At 47.4% G+C, this 19,523-nt stretch overlaps 1 protein-coding gene across 1 annotated transcript; it reads right to left on the bottom strand.

Annotated features, from left to right (window-relative positions):
- Positions 1-14,224: 14,224 nt before the first annotated feature.
- ZNF503 (zinc finger protein 503) lies at positions 14,225-18,436 on the bottom strand. The gene is given in 3 exon segments (XM_053983674.1): positions 14,225-15,850; positions 15,852-16,523; positions 17,647-18,436. Coding segments are annotated over 3 exon segments (1,830 nt in total). The 5' UTR covers positions 17,956-18,436; the 3' UTR covers positions 14,225-15,001.
- Positions 18,437-19,523: the final 1,087 nt, after the last annotated feature.

Here is a 19,523-nt window from a genome sequence, read left to right on the forward strand (position 1 = left end):
GCATTAACAATTAGTAGTGGAGAAACATTAAAATTGTGTTTATATTTTACGAATGACATTATCTCCATTTTTTTCCCTTGTGAAAGGGGAAAGACCAGTGGTGCAAGACACTAAGGAACGTCTTAATTTAGGATTTCATTTAACCCACTTTGACACAGCATAGATTATGCCATAAAGATACCACTACTGAAACTACATTTTGCAGTGCAGCAGTAAGACAAGTTTTACAGTGGAAGTGTATGAAGTATATAGACATTTGTGCTGTATTTCCAGCTTTGATTAAAAAAAAAAAAAAGTAATCAATTCAGGTATAGCTAAAAATAATAATCTGATTTTAAAAGCATTTATTTGCAGACATCTGGGCCCACTTTAACTTGGTGAACTAGGGGTTATGATATAAGAAGTGTGGTGCCAAGGAAGCAGAACATCCTCCTCCCTCATGAAGTTAAGGTATTTCATATTGTGATACACCATAAACAATGATTCTGTGAGTCACATTCCAGAAAACCCTCTAATGTATACATCAATTGGTCTAGATTCCATAGTTCTGTCTTGGACCATTCCCTTTATGTCCTAAAACTCACAATGCTGTTAAAGACTTTTCACTGCAATTTTCATGCTTATTGAGAGGCGAGGAAGAACAATGTAGGATATTCATAGTCCTTTCAACAAAGATAGGAAATAGAAACATTTTAGACCTGCTTCAGTCTCTTCATTATGCAGGATTCAATACTGAAATTTTTATTCTTTCAAGCTAAAGACTAGTAGTTTATTTTATCGTATCTTTTGCAGTTTCCTGTACAAACTCCTGCAGACCACAGTTGTGGATGTCCCTCCTGAAATGGCACTCTCTGCTCTATCCACACCAGAAGGCAATTGGAACTCACGTGTGATTTTCCATCCTCCTAGCACTTCATAGAGACATCTGTCCAGAGACAACTGATGCACAGGCAGCTGGAATATGTGCTGTCTTATTCAGAGAAGGAGTGTGGGAATAAGTAAACAGAAGGGCCAGAAATCCTCACTCTAGGGAACTGTGAAACTGATACTGGAAGACTGTCAAGTCAGAATATTCCTAGAATGATAGGACATGAGTTCAAGCCATACATAAATCCAGATTTCAGAGGCTTGAGCTCAGGTAAGACTCTGGATTACATGACATTTGTAAGAAAAGTACAGGAAATCTACAGTGATTTAATGTATTTAATACCTGTTCTCAATCAAACTAAGACAAATTAGTTTCAACAGAAAAAAAAAAAAAATCCTGGAAGTAATTCCCAGAATTTTGAATGAAGACATTTTCAAAAATTCAAGTTTAAGGTATTACTTTACTTGAAAACTGTTTCAGGCTGAGGCAGGATCTGAATCTAATTGTCACAGCCCTACAAAATTATTCTACATATAGGAGCTTATCACATACATAATTACCTTATTCTAGTTTGTATTCTAGAACAAACATGTCTGGATGAGACAATTATTCAGTAAGGATGCTGCTTTTATTCTTGAATAATTCCATGTACAGTCAAGCTCTCAGTCAAATCACCACACCTCTGTATGCAGATGAATTGTCAGTCTCTCTCTGCTTGCATTTACAGGAAATCTCTATCTGTGTTACTAAATGCAGCTGACAGATCTGAAAATGTCACATTTGTTTGTGGAGTAGTTAGAGATCTTACAAGCTCTCACCCCTATTAGCCTACTACTTGTGCCCTTTGCAGGTGTTATGAACTGCATATCCTTCTTATTTTGTGTTAAATGTCATTAGCAAACGAATAAACACAATGGAGAGAAGGAAAAATTTTTCCTCCCTTGTTTGCCAAAAAACAAGAGGGTTTTTTTGCCAAAAGGAAGAGTTTTTGAGTGTGATATCAACTTTATATATAAGTCCAGAAGAAAACTAAGTTTCTTTTCTTGGGGAAGGGGGAGGAAATAAATCTTTGTTCTAGTTAGACCTTAGACCTTTTAACCATAAAGACTTGCTTTTCTTCATGCTATTTTTGTTTGTCACTTATGTTTGCCTAATTCTGTCAAGAGTACTGTCTCAAAGCCTTAATAAAACATTAATGTCCAAGCCCCAGAACTTCCACTGTTACATTTCTATCAATTATCTCTGTAACTGATTTTACCTCTGGTTGCTTTTTAGAAAAGTGAAACAGCAAGCTATCCATTTCAAGGAAGGGACAAGATTAATGAATGTATACAACTGGGACCTGCTGCTTGTGATGTAAAATATCAGTTGGAGCTCTTAATATGTACGTAAAATAGTTAATTTCCTACTTTGTGTCATTCTTGTAGCTCCACTTTCATATTCTTCTCTCATACACGTGTCAACAATTCAAGTATGCACTGAATGGCCTTATTAGCATCTTTTTAATGAGTAAGTAAGTGTAGCTTTTAATTCAATTGCACCTAAAAGTTGTCACTATATGGCAACTTTCTAGCCCATAAGAAATGACACGGTGCTGACTGTTGAGACATGTTTAATGTGAACTCATCCCAGCTGTATTCGCAGCAGAGAATATTCCTGAAAAGCCCATGAAGATGGATTAGCTCTCTTTTTTCCCCCAGTATTTCCCCCAACAGACTGGAAGGAAGAGATCAGTTCTCTCATCACTTTTACAGTTTCCATGCTGTGGGCAGGTGTCTGCATCCTTGTTTAATGTCACAGCAGGCTGCAGATACCAGGCATTACACAAACATTCCATGATGGCATTTTTCAGAATCACAAGCCCAAGACCAGTTGGTTTCCTTGTTGGGTAGGTCATTCTAGATTTCCAAAATAGGACCGGTCAACAGAGTTCCTAACTTTTCAGATATGTTTTTGTTCTTTAAGTAAGTGTCACAAGCCCTGAGTCACTGTCACCTCCGGGGATTCTGGAAGGTTCCCTCGCGCCTCCCTCAGCAGTGAGGGCCCAAAGGCACGCGAGGCATTAGCTGGAGTTCCTGGAGAAGGGGAGGATGTGCATGTCCCCCTCCCCAGCCACTGGTAGGAGAAAACCCAGCCTGAGGCATGCAACACCTGGGTGCAGCCGCGGCAGGCATCTCCCGGGATGTACGGCTGCCTCACAGGAATCTGCCCCGGCACCAGCTCCGAACCAGTGCAGGCCACCAAGTAACACTAACTGGGCAAATTGAGGGAACCTGAGCCTTTTGAGTTGCTCACCTGGGGATGATGAGCCCTCGTCACGGCGGGCTCCGCGCCCCAAGGGCAGGCAGGAATGCAGCAGGGGTGCTGCGGTGCACAAAGCTGCCGGCGTTTGGCTGCTTGGGAAGATGGAAGCAGCAGCTCCGTTGTCCTTGGAGAAGGAAAGGCCATTTTGTCCCAAATTTTGTGGTTATAAGCAAACACCCTTAGCCACCACTCCAGGAAAAGAATAACTGTGTCACGCTGCACACAATGAACCCAGACTTTGGGAATACCAGACTCCAAGGTCATGTTTCCCATGCTTTCCTCTGCTGCAGTGAACCCTGCTAACAGTACCACCAAAGTTAGGATAGTTGTTTTTTTTTTTTTTTTTTTTAACAGACTTGAGCACCTGTAGTTCAGCTTCTCTGAAAATCAATTTCTGAGCCTATAAAATGGATTAGTCTCTAGCCAATCTTTAACCTGCTTTTGAGTAGGTATGCATATGTGACCCACTGTTCAGTGTGCTATGCATCCCTCTCTGTGGCTGCATCTGGCCAACAGCGGATATGAGTACGCTACAGCTGCGTGCTAGGATATTTAACTCGAGGTGTAAAGGTTTGTGAGTCAGCCCTGGAGGTTCCAGGTAACGAGCAAGATGGTGATTATTACACTTCCAGGATTGTATGTATGCACATTCCTAAGGACAGCTTGTGATGTGGGTGTGGTGGAAAGGGTAGTTTAATTCGGGGCGGGGGGGGGGGGGGGGGGGGGAGAAAAAACTGTTGTGAGCTGTAGAACAGATTAAAGGAAACTATTACAAAATACATCAAAAGAGACTTCACAGAAATATGCCTGTCCTCATTTTAATGCCTGCAATACAGAAAACTGGGAAAATGTTGCGCAAGTGAGTTTACCATTTAATAGCTGATGAAATTACATGGTTATGCAATAATTGTTTTCAAGATGGGGATGCACAACTAACTAAATTATTCTTCTAGTACTCAGTGTATGAACTAGTCTGTGTATCTGTGCATACAAAAGCTGAACTAAATTACTTATGCAATAATTAATTTTTATTGGTTTGCTTCATCCAAGATTATTAGCTGTCAAAACAGATGTAGATATTTCCAGAGGTGCTCGGCATAAACAACCAAACAAACTTGTAGAACCTTTCACAGTCCTCTATTTTCCTTACTAATTCATAGGAATTTGAGGGGTTTTTTTTTAGTTAAGTTAAAATTATTATTCTATTATTTTCTTGGGGAAAGACCTGGACAAGACATTTTTTTGTGTAAATAACATACAAGAAATAAAAATGTACATATCTCACCCATCACTGAAATGAAACAATTTCTTCTGTTATAACATGAGCGATGACTGGTCAGATAGATGTGCTGATTAAACTCCCTGTGCTCTTATTATCTTGACAGGCATCAGTTCCAAGTTGACTGAGTCTGTGATACAATGGCTAAAACCAGCTCTTCTCAGTATATGAGTTCAATGCTTGCTTTCTTACCTATTTACAAGAATGTACCTTGCATGACCTCTTCAGATTTTGTCCTCTAAATCATTAGAGAGAGAAAACCAAAATTCCCATTGTTTGCTCCAAGGTGTTCCCAGGCCCCTTCTCAAATTGATATGAATTGTACAACTGTGTTACATATTCTTATGTTTGAAACTAGAATTTGTAATCTTTAGGGCTTCTTCTGTCACAGGAGAAATCCTGCCTTTCTCAGAATTGCTAGAAAACTTCTACTGATTTCAGGCGGGCTAGAATTTCACATTACATTGTGGACTTAGGGTGTGTGCAAGTTCTAATAGCTTGAATGTATAAATGTAAATTGACACAATCCCATTAACCAGCAAACACAATTAACCATGTGGAACACTGTTTATACAAGTTTAAGTGTTTTAGTTAGAATAAATATTTTCTCCCTTACAGAGTTAGCGTTTTTCATAACCTGTGACCTGGTTTATACACAGCTATGATGATTCACAAGTGCCTTCTGTAACAGGGATTAAACTATACTGGTATAACTATCAGTAGGGGTAGAGTTAAGCAGTATTTTTGCTGACTTTAATTGTATCTACATGCAAGAAATTTTACCATTTTTACTCAGTTACTTTAGAAATAGATACATGAAAATAGCATTAAAAGTGTTAACTGGTCATTGAGGAGATAAGACCTGCTATAACACTTTCCCAGTTTATTTAACTCTGAAACAAGATGGAGGTACTATGAGTAGCCAGTTTTCTCAGAGAATTTCTCAGTACCTGTTTTGTAGATACATCAACAACCATTAGTTTCTCAACCAAATTACACAGTTAAACTAGAAAAATTAGTTGCTGCATCTGGTCTGAATTCCTTTCTCAATCTTTTTATAAACCTATTGATGTATGTGGGATATCTGCTTATGATCAAGTATAACATTTTACCCTAACTCCATAAAGTCAGCCTGAAGACCTTAATTATAAATGTGATCAGCTCTTGTCATAAAATATTTGACACCTCTACTGAAATCTATTTAACAGCTGATCCTTCTTAAATAAGTAAATAAAACCAAAACAGAAAAGCCCCTACACTTATTTCTACTCATCTGTTTTATCTGGAACACATTCCTTGGGCCTGCTGGTGCAATATATATTTAAGGAAATTGTGATCTTGCAAAAGAAAGGGAATTGGAAGGGGCAGTAGGGAAAAAAATCTTATGAATTTTCTCAGACTCATGAGCTCAAGTATTTCATGATGGAAACTGGCTATAAGGCAATTCTTTTTCTCTTTAAAAGTTGACGAAATTAACTTAATCTTCTTGTAAAACTATGTAGGAACAAGTAAGATTTTGACTGGGTTTGTTTTGGTCTCCATCAGTGAATTTCTGTGTTTGCCACTAGGCACTGATGAGCAGGTTAGTGGGGATGGTCTTCAGTGGATCCATATGGGCTGGGACAAAGTAACAAAAATACAGGCCAAAGAGGAGAAACACTTATACTTGCACAACTGGCAACTCTACTACAAGCACCAGTTTTTCTTTGCTCTGTGATCAGTGCATGCAGTGGGAAACCTTACATTTTACTAAAGCCTTGTCAGGCAAAGCTTGCTGTCACCTAACATGCCATGGTGTTTTCTACTTTCTTTGAAAAATGGTCACTCAAAGGTGCCTATTCCATTAGCTATTTATCTAATAACTTGGATTTTTTCCTCTTCCCCTTGAGTAGACTAAAAGACTCATCTCTTATAATTACCATTTAGGGTGAAAAGGGCATGTTGCAAATGTTACCTCTTCTGTATGGAATGTTTAAAGCTTTTTCTTGGGTGAAGAGAGTGGGTAGGAACATGATTAGATCTGAGCACTGACTGGGACACCCAAGCTCTGGGCTTTGGTAAGCACTGTAACCATAGCCTTGTTAGCTCCTTCTCTTTCCCTCTGGCTCAGTAAAATTTTATGCAAAGTGAAATGCCTTCAAAGGATCAAATGGAGATTTTTCCCACATTAGACTATCCAGGTGACTGAGGAACCCTAATAAGAAGTGAGGATTGTGGGTTTGAAATCTTTCAGATTGGGGAATTGATGCATATTCCTCTGCCTCAAGACATGTACTTCAAGCATGGAGAAAGAATGCAGGAGATGATGGTAGTACTTGATCTTTTCTGGTAGGAAAAATACATCTCCACAACGAGAATATTAAGGGCTGTGAATTGTACAAGAGGGGAGAGATTTCCATGCAACTCTAAGATAGATTGGTGTGCTTGAGAATCCGGGCTGATGCTTACTAACTTCAGTGACACGGAACCATTACATTGCAGCTGCAGTTTTGGATCTTGTGATGGCTGAAAGGGTGCTAGTAGTGGGATTGCTTCCCTTGCACAGAGTGTGAGTCCCTCACACCTGAGCTGTCTGTCGCAGTCCCAGCTGAACCGACCCCTCTAAAGCTGTGGCATGAAGTGGATGAACTGCAGAGGTGGCCTTTTCCAAGCAGGATGCTTTGCCGTGAAAAAGCCGAGTGGCTTCTCCTGGTCGTGCCGGCAGGGTGCCGAGGTGACTGCTGCTCGGGCCGGGGCGCCGAGCTGCAGCGCTGCCCCATCGCGTCCCGGGCAGATGGAAGGCGGGGAGACGCTCCGGCCTTTCTCTCGTAGCTCGTCTCAAACGGGGGGCCCTGCGGAGGTTCCGCGGCACGTCCAGGGGGCTGGCCCGGGGCGGGTAGCCCTGAGCCCTGCCCTCCTCGCCCGCCGCCCGCGGGGGTCAGGCGCAGGCAGGGGGCATCTCCATGGCTTGTTTTCCCTGTCCTTCCCCTCCTCCTCCCAGTGTAAGTAATGAGCGCATCACAAACAACTGAGGCGTTCACCTTTGCAAAACGTCTTCGCGGGTAGCAGCTTAGGTGGCCAGAAAGGCTGAGGAGCCAAGGGTAGGGTACAAACACTGAACCTGTAATACGAAGGGTGCGTTCATAATAACCGCATTATTGCTGTCCTACCTAAAACAGGCAGTTCTACATGTCTTCTGTGATCTGTAGTCATTATCTGCCTTTTACAAGACTCTTGGGTCACTGAAGTACCTCGAGGTGACTCCGCAGCAGCCGCCGCTGGCAGGGACGCCTCTCGTTAGTCCGAGCGGGCGGCAGGGGCTGCGCGAAGGCGCGCCCGCCGGGAGAGGAGGGGGCTCGCTGCCCTGGGTGCCTGGGCGCAGCGTGGGACGGAGCGAGAGCGCTCTAAACACCAGCGTTAGCTTTTCACGCTTTTGAACAGTGATCACGGGGCTAGCGTGACAGGTAAAGGAACTAGAAATTAGCTGCTATTAAGTCAGAAATCGTTTATCAGTTTAAGGCTGGTTGGGGCCAGTTTTCTTAAGGTGACTGAAGAAAAGGGGAGAAGGGTTTGAGAAAGCTGGAGCCTGTGTATTCATTTCTAAATTGCATTGGACTTCTAGTTACACATCGAAAATCCTTTCCTAAAGATAACTGCTGTCCACCAAGTAACGTAAAAGACTCGCAGAGCGTTTCCTAGTGTGTTAGATCTCCATCACCCAGTAGCATTTCATGCCTCCCCCAGTTTAAAAACAATGGGGAAAGGTGCTGTTTGGATTTTTTTCAACAGCGATAAAGGGCTTGTTTTCTGTAACAGCGTACATTATTAGAAACTTGTAATTTGCAGTTCGCATTTGCCATCAAAATCACAGCAGGGGTGTAAAAAGGGGGACTAGATCCTATAGCACCCTCAGTAATTCGCAGATTTGGTATGTCCATGGAAAAACCCCACGCTTTCAGAGAAAAGTTGCTTGAGTTTAATAAACAGTGACTTCAGAAAGTGCAATAAAATCAATTAATGTTGCAAAAGCATTGGCCAAAAACAAAGTGGCGAAAGGATTTATGGAAATGTAATGGATTTACAAGCATTTATCCTGCGACTTGATAAACAGCAATTGGAAGTCGAGATGGTGAGAATAATTAGTCCCGCAGCCTCAGTGAATATGGACAATTTATTATTATAATTTTATCCTTTCAGTGGTTATTCAAATTTATTTTTTAATTTTGTGAGCTGAAGCGAGGGGGGTTTAATCTAAAGTTTTGTTCCCCCTTCCTCAGGGGCTCGGTTTCTTCTCGCATTTTCTCTCTTCACAAAGCAAACCGTGATCTGTCATTTGCCAGGGCTTCTTCACACAGAGGGCTCGTTCTTAGGTTTTCTGCATGTATTTTAAGGACTATTATCGTTGGCCTTAGTAAATAATGTTACCCAGCGGGGGAAGGATCAGCTGTTTGTCTCCCTTTACGCCAGGGTTTTCTCTCACTTTTGATTTTTAGATGCGTTTTCATGCAAACTTTCAAAGAGCCGCACTTGAGAAGGCTAGCAGTGAAAACTTTTCTCCTTGCTCTCAAGAGTTCGTAGCTCTATTATTATAGTAGAAAAGAGACATCCAGCATGGAGTAGAAATTACAATTTCGAGAAGTCAGAATTTATTACAGTTAAACTGTGATAAGATCCCATCTGTTATGAACACATGTAGCACCAATTGTTTTTCATACAACTGCAATTTATTTACCCTTCAGAGCGAATGAGATTACAAGTGCGATTAAAAAAAACAACAACAACAACAAAAAAACCAAACCACCATGATTTTTGGTTTTGTTTTTGAGGGTATTTTTTGTTTGGTTTTTTTTTTTTTTTTTTTTTTTTTTTTGGGAGGGGGGAGGGGGGTTGGCCCGGCCTATCTGTTTTTATCTGGAGAGACCGTTTGTACTGCCATGCTGCCCTCCGGAGCTGCGGGGCGGCTGCCGGTGCCAGCACGGGGCGTCCGTCGGGTCCCGCCGGGCCCGGCCCCGGCCGCGGCCGCTGCCCTGCGCTCCGCCGGCGGCCGCAGCGCCGCCTGGCGGCCGGGAGCGACACCGGCCCGCGGCCCGCGCAGACAAAGGGGGGCCGCTCCTCGCTCTTTCCTCCCCGGGAGCCGCTCCTCGCTCTTATTCCCGGGAGCCGCTCCTCGCTCTTCCTCCCCGGGAGCAGCCCCTCTTCCGCCGGGCAGCTGCGCGTAACGTGCCCGCCCGGGCCTCCGCGTAAAACGTGCCCGCTCTGGCCTGCGCCTCAGGAGAGCAGTAACGTTTGTTATTAACTGGAACGTGAACCTGGAACGATGGAGGGGGAGGGGAGATATTTTTGTGCTTCCTTTGGTCGTGGTAGTTTGGGAACGAGGAATGTGCCTGCTCGTCTTCTTGTCCCATCCCACAGAAGTGCTTTGGATCGTATAGCACGCGCTTCACAAAATAAGGCAGGAAAGATGAACCACTTACACACACACACATGCAAAATCCCACACGTTTTTACCGTGATAGCCTAAGAGCAGTAATCTAATTTTGTTCTCTTTCAAACTGTTTCAAGGCATATATGTGTGTGTGTATATATATGTGTATATATATCCTCCAGGTTTCAGTGGGCGTCCTTCTGCTGCTCTGTTATCATTATTTCTTGCCTTGATGTGACGTTGAAGACAGATGACAGCATTGTCAGGTTGTCTTTAATTCATTTGAAGATTAAAAAAAAATACACACACAAGGCTTCTTACACAATATTCAAAGCCTGAACGGATTCACTTTCTTTTTTTTTCTTTTTCACGTAGGGGACGTGGGGCTGGGAACGGGGGTGGGTAGTTGATGAATTTCAGACATCAAGAGAGAACAAAGTCTGTGCATCGCTGTGCGTGCACACATGCACAGAGCAAGCAGTCAGAGGTGAGATTTTTGCAGCAGCGGCACCTGGTTGATGTTGATGGAGAAATATCCAGCATTAGGACAGTCTTTTCGCATTTATGCACAAGCTCAAATGTATAATCTGCTCAAATTTCAACCACGTCTCTGCTGCCAAAGCATTCCGCCTCCGAAGAGGTGAGAGCATACAGACTCACGGTCCGTCTTTTTTCTTCTGACACCTCTGTGCTTCATCGCAACAAAATTTTACCTTAAAAAAAGAAAAGGTAGTCTGCCCCGAATTTTCCAGGAGTGAGCTGAGAAAGAGATTTAGCAGGGATTAGACACCTCTGATCAGAACTGGTTGCTTGCCTGCCTCAGGTCTGTTCATGAAGCAATGCTAGCTGTGTTTCATGGTGCAGAAAGAATCAGGGGTGGTGGGGTGTCTCAACACGGCATTACAAATGTCTGAAATTATACCCAAATATCTGTATGAAAAGGAAATTTGGTGCTGGTAGCTCCAGCGATTTTCCATTTCAGAATCGTTCCTTAAAAATAAAAAAAAAAAAAAAGCAAAACAAAAAACTAAACAAAAACCCCAAAAAACAACAAAAGAAAACACACAAAATTAAAAAAAAAAAAAAAAAAAAAAAAAAAAAAACAAAAACAAAAAAACCCAAAAAGACAAAACACCACCAACAAAAAACGACTACGGAAAAACCCTAAATTGTGGTCTACTGAAAGCCTCCTGTAATGAGAGCCAACAGCTTTAAAGCAGCATTGCTCTCCATCTTTTCTAAGTATGAAAGAATGAAGTTTGATCAGTGTTTTTACAGAATAGGAATGCACATTTACTTTTGTTTCGGAAAGTTTGGATCTTTCGGGATTCCCTTTGCCTGAGTGATTTCGACTGTAGATGTGGGTAGATCATTACCAACCTCAGGTCAGAGAGAGGAGGGTCAGCCCCAGCCACAGCACTGCGTGTACCTTGCTGGCTGCGCTGAGGGTGGCTCAAAAGGGGTGAATGGGCAGTGGGTAACTTTCCGGTCTTAGCAAAAAGAGTCTCTTATCACTGAGGAAAATCTTCCCGTAATAAAGGCATCCTTGTATTTTAGTTCTAGCATACATTTTGCATTCTAAAACCATGCAAGCATATGTATATGCGTGTGTTTGGTGTGGGCTTGTGCACATAAGCCAAGATACATATGCCCATCTAGGCTCAGATATATTACAGAGACTCCTTTGCTGTCTGTAGAGTCTGGTGTTTTATTGTTTCATAAAACTACCTTAATTACATTTCCCCATAGATAAGATAAACAGGACCCTTCTTTTCTAACCGTTGCTTATCAGAAGTATTTTGTTGAAGTGGCATCCAAAGTTAGCTTTTGAGAGTGGATGGAAACGCATTAATTTTTATTTTGGTTCTTCAGTTGCACTTAGCATCTGACAAGAGTTGATTTAAATATTACATGATTCTATCTTTAATGTTCAAAAAAGATTTGTGAGAAAGACAAAACTGTTTAATTTAAACTAATGTATGCCTGACTCTGGTCAGATTGATCACAGTTTCGGGTTTTGATGGGTTTTGCCCTTCTGTTGCTTGTCCTCTCAAGCTGGTTTTTCACTGTGAAATTATTTTAGTTCGGTGGCATGGACCAGCGGCTGCTGTCAAATCCACAACCCATCCAGTTAGTAAGGACGGGGGGGGTGGGGGTGGGGGGGTGGTGAGGAATAACAAATGTAGTCCTTTTACCTAAAAACATTAATGTCCATAAGTCAATCTCTGTTAGAAAAAAAGGCGAATTTCATAGATTAATATCAAAATCCTAGGTGGCACTTGCCAGGTCATATACTTAACAAGGCTGGAAGAGAGACCTACTTATCACCACTCTACATATAAAATAAGGTGTTTTAATTTTTCTTTAACCTCGGGGACAGTATCTGAACAAAACAGTAATAATAGCATTAAGTGTTCACTTCACCACTTGCATCAGCAATCTTTGTGTGTAATCTTTCAGAGCTGAAATCCCCAAAATTGTAGTTAGGGTTCCAGGACACAAATGCTCTACCTCGCTCTTTTTAAATCGCCCCTGCAACACCTGATGGGCGATGGGATTTGGCTAGAGAAGTCTGAGCTGCAGCTGTTCGAAATCCGTAATTGTAAAACACGCGAACAGGAGAGGAACGTGGCAATGGTGGTGTTTTAATCGCGGCAAAACTGTAATTGTTGCTTGCACACCCAGATGGAGCCTGAAATGTAATTTTCCTCAAATTAAGAGTAGTTAAAATAGCAAAGCGGGGAAGGCAGTCTGGCTGGGCTGCAGGAGAAAGCGAGGGTCGTGCGGCATAGAGAGAGGACTGCGAGCTTGTTCTGCCTTTCTCGGGCTCGCCGGATGAATCCTCCGCCACCATCTCCCCCGACCCGAGAAGCACTTCTTTCAATTACTTTCTGTGTTTGTATCCGCTTCTTATTTTATAACTAAAGTTTACTTGGTGCAGTTAACAGCACTGCCCTCTCCTCCCTTTCTCTAACTCATCGGTTCAGAACGAGAGCTCGTTTTACATTTCCTAAAGCAGAGATACACAAAGGTCCCTTTCCCATTTAAGGCGGGTGGGGGGGAACACATTTGGTTAAACCACAAAGTATTTCCCGTGCCGCTTTCGGACAGCGTCCCAAAAGAGCCGCAGCGCGGCCCAGCACCGGCCTCCCCGCGTGTGTCCCGGCCCCCGCCGCGGGCCCGGCCCGGAGAGCCCCGCCGGGACGGCCGGGCGGCCGCTGGAGCTTCAGTAGCTTGCTGCTTTTCTCGCCTTTGCACATTAACGCTAACTTCCACTAATTATCTGGAGTAAATGTATTAGACTAATTAGCATCTGGGCACCACGGGAAACTCTGAACAGTAATTATATTGTGGGGAGAATCCAGAACGAGGGAGAAAACCCAGTGATTTGTCAAGCAGAGTCGCCGCTTGCAACTTTGCCCCCCGCCAGTGCGTCGCGCTGGGGCCGGGGCGGGAGGAGCGGGGCCGAGCGAGGGGCAGCAGGTACCCGGCTCCGCCCGAGCCGCTGCTGCGAGCGCCTGGCAGAGCGCGGGGCAAAGCCCTTCGCTGACATTGCTTTTACGGACTTGGGTATCGCTTTTCCGACTATCTCGGCGGCAGCGGTTTGTTCCGCAGTTTGGGTAGCTGCTCTGGCTGCTCCGCGGCAGCCCCGCTCCTACCTGAACGCAGGACGACGAGCCGGAGCTGGGCGGTGGCCCTTGGGCGCTAGGAGGAAACCCGGGCTGGGGAGGCAGAGACGCGGTGCAGGCAGGGGCAGCCCCTCTCGGGATCACGTCAAGTTTGGCACTGCACTTCAGTAAAGAGCAAACTCGGCCCAAACAACGGATGACTTCTTTTTTTTCCCCGTCCCTTCCTTTTTAAAAGAAAATGAGTTTTCAGAGCTGTCCGATTTTTTTTTTTTTTTTTTTTACGTGACGATCTTTTGTGCTGCGGTGCGAACTGAAGAGAGAAATTGAAAATAACTGGATGAGCTCAAACAGCGCTTCCCTAATTACTTCTGAACTTCTCATTTAGAAAGAGATGAATAGGTATGCATTACATTGTTAAAAAAAAAAAGCTTTCGGATAATCATCTTACACTTTTACAAAACAGTCTTGCCTTCCCCGTTTCTTTCTAAAGAAAGAACGAAGTCTTCTAGTTGAAAACTAGTTTTAAAAACCAGATATTTCACAGTAAAAACATTTAAAATATAAGTTTACCTTCTTTAAAGACAGGGAAAGAGATTTAAGCGGTTCTCAGTTTTCCTATTTCGTGCCAGAAAATTCTACTGACGAGGAAAAAAACCAACTGTGTCTGATTATTTTTTAAGAGAGCCCTGGGGTTACAATAAAAAAAAAAAAACTTTGGTTGGTTTTTTTTTTTTTTTTAATTTTTAATTAAAATTGAATAAACGCTTAAGGAGAAATTAGCAGTCACCTCCATCCAAGACCTACTTGGGTTTTATAACAGAATCAAAGCGTATTAAAAAAAAAAAAAAAAAAAAAAGAAAAACCTTTTAATACATCAAATATACGGAATTTTAATCTTTAAAGCGATACATTGTCTATTTTAGTACATGACGTAAACCTTACTTAACCCTTTTTACAGGGTGGACTTAAAAATTAAAAATAGTTAAGTGTTCCTTTTAAAGAACAAAATAAGGCAAATGAGGTTTTTGGAATAGAATTGTTTTTGTTTTTTCTTCCAGAATACATACAAAAAAATACCAATTCTCTTTCAAGGGTATACACCTTAAAAATAATTGCAATTTGAAATTATAACTGACAAATTGCGAGTTGTTTTTAGTAACAAACATGCATGTAAATTTTTTTGTTTCAATGAGACATTAAATAAGAACGTACAATACAATCATAGCAATTTTAAAGTAACATTAAAGAGAAGACCTCTATCTTTTTATTTATATTCTACAATGGGTGTTCCACTTTTACCTATTGAGCTCAGTTTAGTAATGCACTTTATGATTCGTTGTCCCGCTTGAAGCTAACATAAATAAATACAGTGCTCATGGATCCAGTCCTCAAATGAACACTATTTTATAAAAAGTCAGATTTTTTTTTTTTTCTTTCCAACTTTTATAAAGTTTCGCAGGGCTTCCTTCCCTTACCGCTAGACTTTGTGTTGTGTGTCAAAGCCCCGCTGCCCGCACTCACTGGTACCCCAGGGCCGAGGCTGTGGTGAGTCTCTGCCCATAGAGTGCGTAAGGGGAGTAGTAAGGTCCGGTGGCAGCGGGCACGGGCACGGGGGCCCCGGGGGTGGGCAGGGGGCTCTTGGAGTAGGGGTGATAGCGGCTGCCGAGTCCCAGCGCGTGGTGCGGGCTGCGCAAGGCCAGCGTGCCCGGGCTGCCCGGGGCGCCCGTCGTGGGGATGTGCATGTGGCACGCCATGGCTGCAGCCGCTGCGCTGGCCAGCGACGAGGAGCTGGGGTAGCTGGAGAGGAGTTTATCGGTGCCGGGGAAGGCAGTATGGGTCCGCAAGTGGCTAAGCAGCTCCTCCGAGGTGGCAAAGCGCTTGTCGCAGGGTCCGTTGGCCGACACCCAGTTGCAGATGTGTGGCTGGGGGTCGTTGGGGAGCATGAAGCCGTAGGGGTACAAAGGGTGGCCGGCTAGCGAAGGCGGCGTGGCGCCGGTCAGCGAGGAGTGGACGCTGTGCAAAGGGTGGGTGGGGTAGACGAGGGGGTATCCGGACTTGAGGGCTTGGTCGTGGGCACAGGAGGCTCCGGCGGCGCCTGCCAGGTGGCTGGCGCAGTGGTAGCTCAGGCAGTACGGGTCTCGGCACAGGCTCGCCGTCATCACCGACGGCGGCGACGCGCCCGCCAGCGGGCTCGACCCCGCCGGCTTGCTGCAGCCCAGGCTGCTGGCGGCGGCCAGCTGGGCCCCCACCAGGCTGGAGGATTTGGTGGGGTCCAGAGCCACTCCGTGCGGCAGGAACTGTGGCGGGTAGCCGGCGTAGGCTCCAGCCAGCGTCCCCGGGTAGCTCATGCCCGCCGGGGGCAGGGGGGAAAACGGTCTGGCCCGGCTTGTAAGGGGAGACGGGGGCCACGAGGCCGGAGCCCAGAACGGAGGTGGAGGAGGTGGCGGTGGTGCTGCTGCAGGAGGAGGCGGAGTCCGATGCGATGGGCTTGGAGCCCGGCGTGCTCTCCTGGTGCTGGTTGACCTCCACGTTAATCCCGGCACAGCTCACGCTAATCCGGCTGTGGCTGATGCTGGTGGTGCCCGGGCCTCCCTCCGAGCCGGAGCTGCCGCTCTTTCCGCAGCCCTCCGAGTCCTTCTTGTCCTCGCCGCCTTTGCCCTCGGCCGGCAGCAGCCCGGGCGAGCAGGCGGAGGCGCTGGAGTTGGGGCTGCCTGTCCTTGGGGTGAACGGCTGGCAGGTGGCGCTCGGCACCCGGAATCCCGACTTCTCCCCGGCCGCGACCCCCGCGGCGGGGGCGCCCGCGCAGCCCGCCGGCCCCGGCTCCTTCTTCTCCGCGCCCGGCTTGGAGTACGGCTTGAAGCTCGATTTGTCCTCCACGCCGATGTCGCTGAGCTTCAAGGGGCCCGACTTGGAGTCCTTGTCGCCTCCGGAGCCATTGGAGGTGACCGAGGAGAGTTTGGAGGAAGGGGACGGGTCCGGCTTCCCAATCTGCGAGCAAGTTTGTGCCAAAAGGGCCAGAGGGCTCTTCTTTGCATCCAGCTGCGGAAATCAGAAGGACACACAAAGAAAGAGATTTAATGGGGGTCTGAGAAAACCCCCATTGCTTACATAGGACTCTTGTCCCGTAGGTTTCTGCAGAGCACAGCCTGGAAGTAACGAACAGTTTGCGCTCATTCATCAACTTGACAGCCCCCTCCCTTGAATGCAGCATTTTCCATAAAGCCTTTAAAAAGGGCTGGGGATTTTCGTATCCCTGCGAGCTCGCCGCGGCCGCCTTCAACGTCCCCAGCCTCCCCCGCAGCGGCCCAGGCAGAGCGGAGCTCGGCGTCTCGGCGTCGTTCGGGCCGTGCTGGCCCGCAAGCCCGCCCGTGAACTATAGCGACTGCAGCATTTCTGCACCCTGACTGCTGGCACTATTTATAAACAGAGCCCGAGCTAGCCGGCGAGCAGGGCTCCCCAGGAGAAGAGTGTCCTCGCTCCGCAGAGACTTTAATGAAATCATTCATTCCCACGGACACACCCTTCCCACAACCAGCTCTGTTTCGAGTTTCGGTCCCGCAAACAGCGAGCTACGCAGAGGGGGACCGGTAACCTCAACAGAGCAGAAAGGGGACCAACAGGCCCCCCAAAGTACAGATCCGTGTCGGTACTTGAAAGGAATTGGTCGGCGAGCCGAAATCGTTGTCCTGCCGCACCCACGTTTGAGCCTGTCGCTCTCCGCGTCGTGTCGTCCCGTCCCGTGTGTGTCCCCCCCCCACCCCAACATACTCCCTGCAAAAGCAAGGTTGTTTGGCGCTCGGAGCGCTGCTTATTTGCGTGGCCGGATCGTGACCCCAGCGTGGATCGGTTCCTTCCACCCACCCCTCCTCTCAAAAGGAATAAAAAAAAAAAAAAAAAAAAAAATAAAAAAAAAAAAAAAAAGGGGGGCTCAAAATAGCAAAAAGAAAATATTAATTTACACAGGAACTATAAATTATCCCAGTAAACACGGAAATAATACCCAGGAGCGGATCCTCTCACTTACTCGAGACCCGAAAAAGCCCCTGTCCCGGTATAAATGCATTTCAAAGCGCAGGAAAGTGCCGAGGGCGGCTGGCGGAGCCGCCATGCACAGCCAGCGCCCGGGCAGGGACGAGAGAAAGCGACGGGGGTCGGTGCTTACCTCGATGGGGCTGACGGGCGTGGAGGGTAAAGGCTGCAGGTATTCAGGGTGTAAAATGTGTCCAGTCCGCGCCGTGAGCATTTTCAAGACTTTGATGGGAAGGCGGTTGGCTTGGCGTAGCGGGTCCGAGGGGGGGACGGCGTGGAAGCAGGGCTTGGCGGCGGCGCTGCTGCCGTTATTCCCAGCGTGCCCGTTCGGCCCGGCGAGGTCGGCGGCGCTGCGGCTGCGGCGGGGGCTGCCTCCGGGCTCGCTGAGGCTGCTGCTGCGCTTACTACTTCTTATAGCAGAAAGCGAGGGCGATGTGATCATGACCCAAAACCTCGCATGAAAACTGGGGCAAGTGGCGCCGCTCGCACTCGGAAACGCTCGCTCGCTTTCTGCGGGCGAGAAAGGAAAAAAGCCACACGCCCCCCGAGCAGAAAAACAAACATACAATGTCCCGTGGCTCTCTCTGGCGGGGAGGGCGTGGGTGGGGAGGGGGAGGGAAAGGGGGAGCCGGCCGGAGAGAAAGAGGAGGAAAAAAAGCCGAGTAATCCTTGGGCTGTGCTGGGGGCGGGGGTGGGGGCTGCGAGCGTGTGCCGCGGTCCCCCTCGGCCGCTCTCAGCTCCCCCGGCTGGCGCGGCGCGGAGCGCTCGCCTCCGCCGCTCAGCTGTGATGCGAGCCGCTGCCCATCCAGCCCGGGATCTGGCAAAGAAACTCACTTCAAAAGCAGCTGAATTAGTCTGAGATTAAAGCCTTTGCCGCCTTCCAATCAAATGGGACCCCGAGGTGATTGGAGGGTCAAGGGGATGTGACGTTCCCTTTTCTGGTTTTTTTTTTCCCTCCGTTTTTAATGGTCTCTCGCTCTTTTTTTTTTTTTTTTTCCCCTTCCCTTTCTCGTCCGCCTTCCCTCTCCCCTCCCCTCCTTCCTTGTTTTCGCTCCTAGGATGGGATGGGCGTTAATTCTGTGTTTCACATCACGCGCTGCGAACGTTTTTCTTCCTCCGCAGCCAGCGCGGATCGCGCGGCAGCGGCGGGGTGGCCGCGGGGCTGGGGGCGCCGCGCCTGCCGGGGGGCGGCCGCGGGCTCCGCCGCCCTCCCCCGCCCGCCCCGCCGCTCGCACACCGCCCCGAGCACGACCTGCCGCCCGCCGCGCACGGCGCTTACGGGCCCGGCCCGCGCCCCCCGTCCCCGGGGCCAGCCCGCTGGGACCGCTCCGGGGCCGCCGCTCCGCCGTGTCCCCTCCGGGACCCGCGGAAGGGCGCGGGGCGCTTTTCCCGCCCCTCCCGCCTGACAGCGCGGGGGAGGCCCGGACGAGAACCTGCAGAGCGCCGGCCTGCACGTCGCCGGCGGCAGCGGGCGGGAGCCGGGGCGCTGCGGCGCGGCTTGCGGCGGCGCGGGGAGCGCGGCGGGATTGGGGGAGGTCGTCACACGCGGGGCTGTCACGCACAGCCCGCCGCCGCCTTTCGGGACTCTCCGCCCCGCCGTCAATTGTCAGTGCTCCCCAACCGCAATCAATCAGTTATTTGTCAGCCCCTGTCAATCCGCCCTTGATTTATGTCAGCTTTTGTTGCTGATTACAAGCCTGGTGTGACTTGAAGGGGGAAGGAGAGAGAGAGGAAGAGGGAGGAAGAAGGAAAGAAAACAGAGGGAGAGACGGGCTCCTCGGGAGAAAAAGCCTTTTAATTTACGGAATAAATCCTTGGAGTAAACTGGATTTGTTTGCCAGCAACCGGTCGCCCTCCCCAGCCCCTCACTGCCCTGTCGGGGAGGGCTGCTGGACTTCTTTTCCCCTTCCCTCTTCGTCCTATTCGAAAGTGTCCCTCGTCCCTGCACCCGCCGGGCTGAACCGGTCCCCGGCAGCGGGGACTTGAGGTGGCGGCCCCTCGCCCTAACGA

Source organism: Vidua macroura, chromosome 8 (genome assembly GCF_024509145.1).
Source record: "Vidua macroura isolate BioBank_ID:100142 chromosome 8, ASM2450914v1, whole genome shotgun sequence".
NCBI lineage: Eukaryota > Metazoa > Chordata > Aves > Passeriformes > Viduidae > Vidua > Vidua macroura.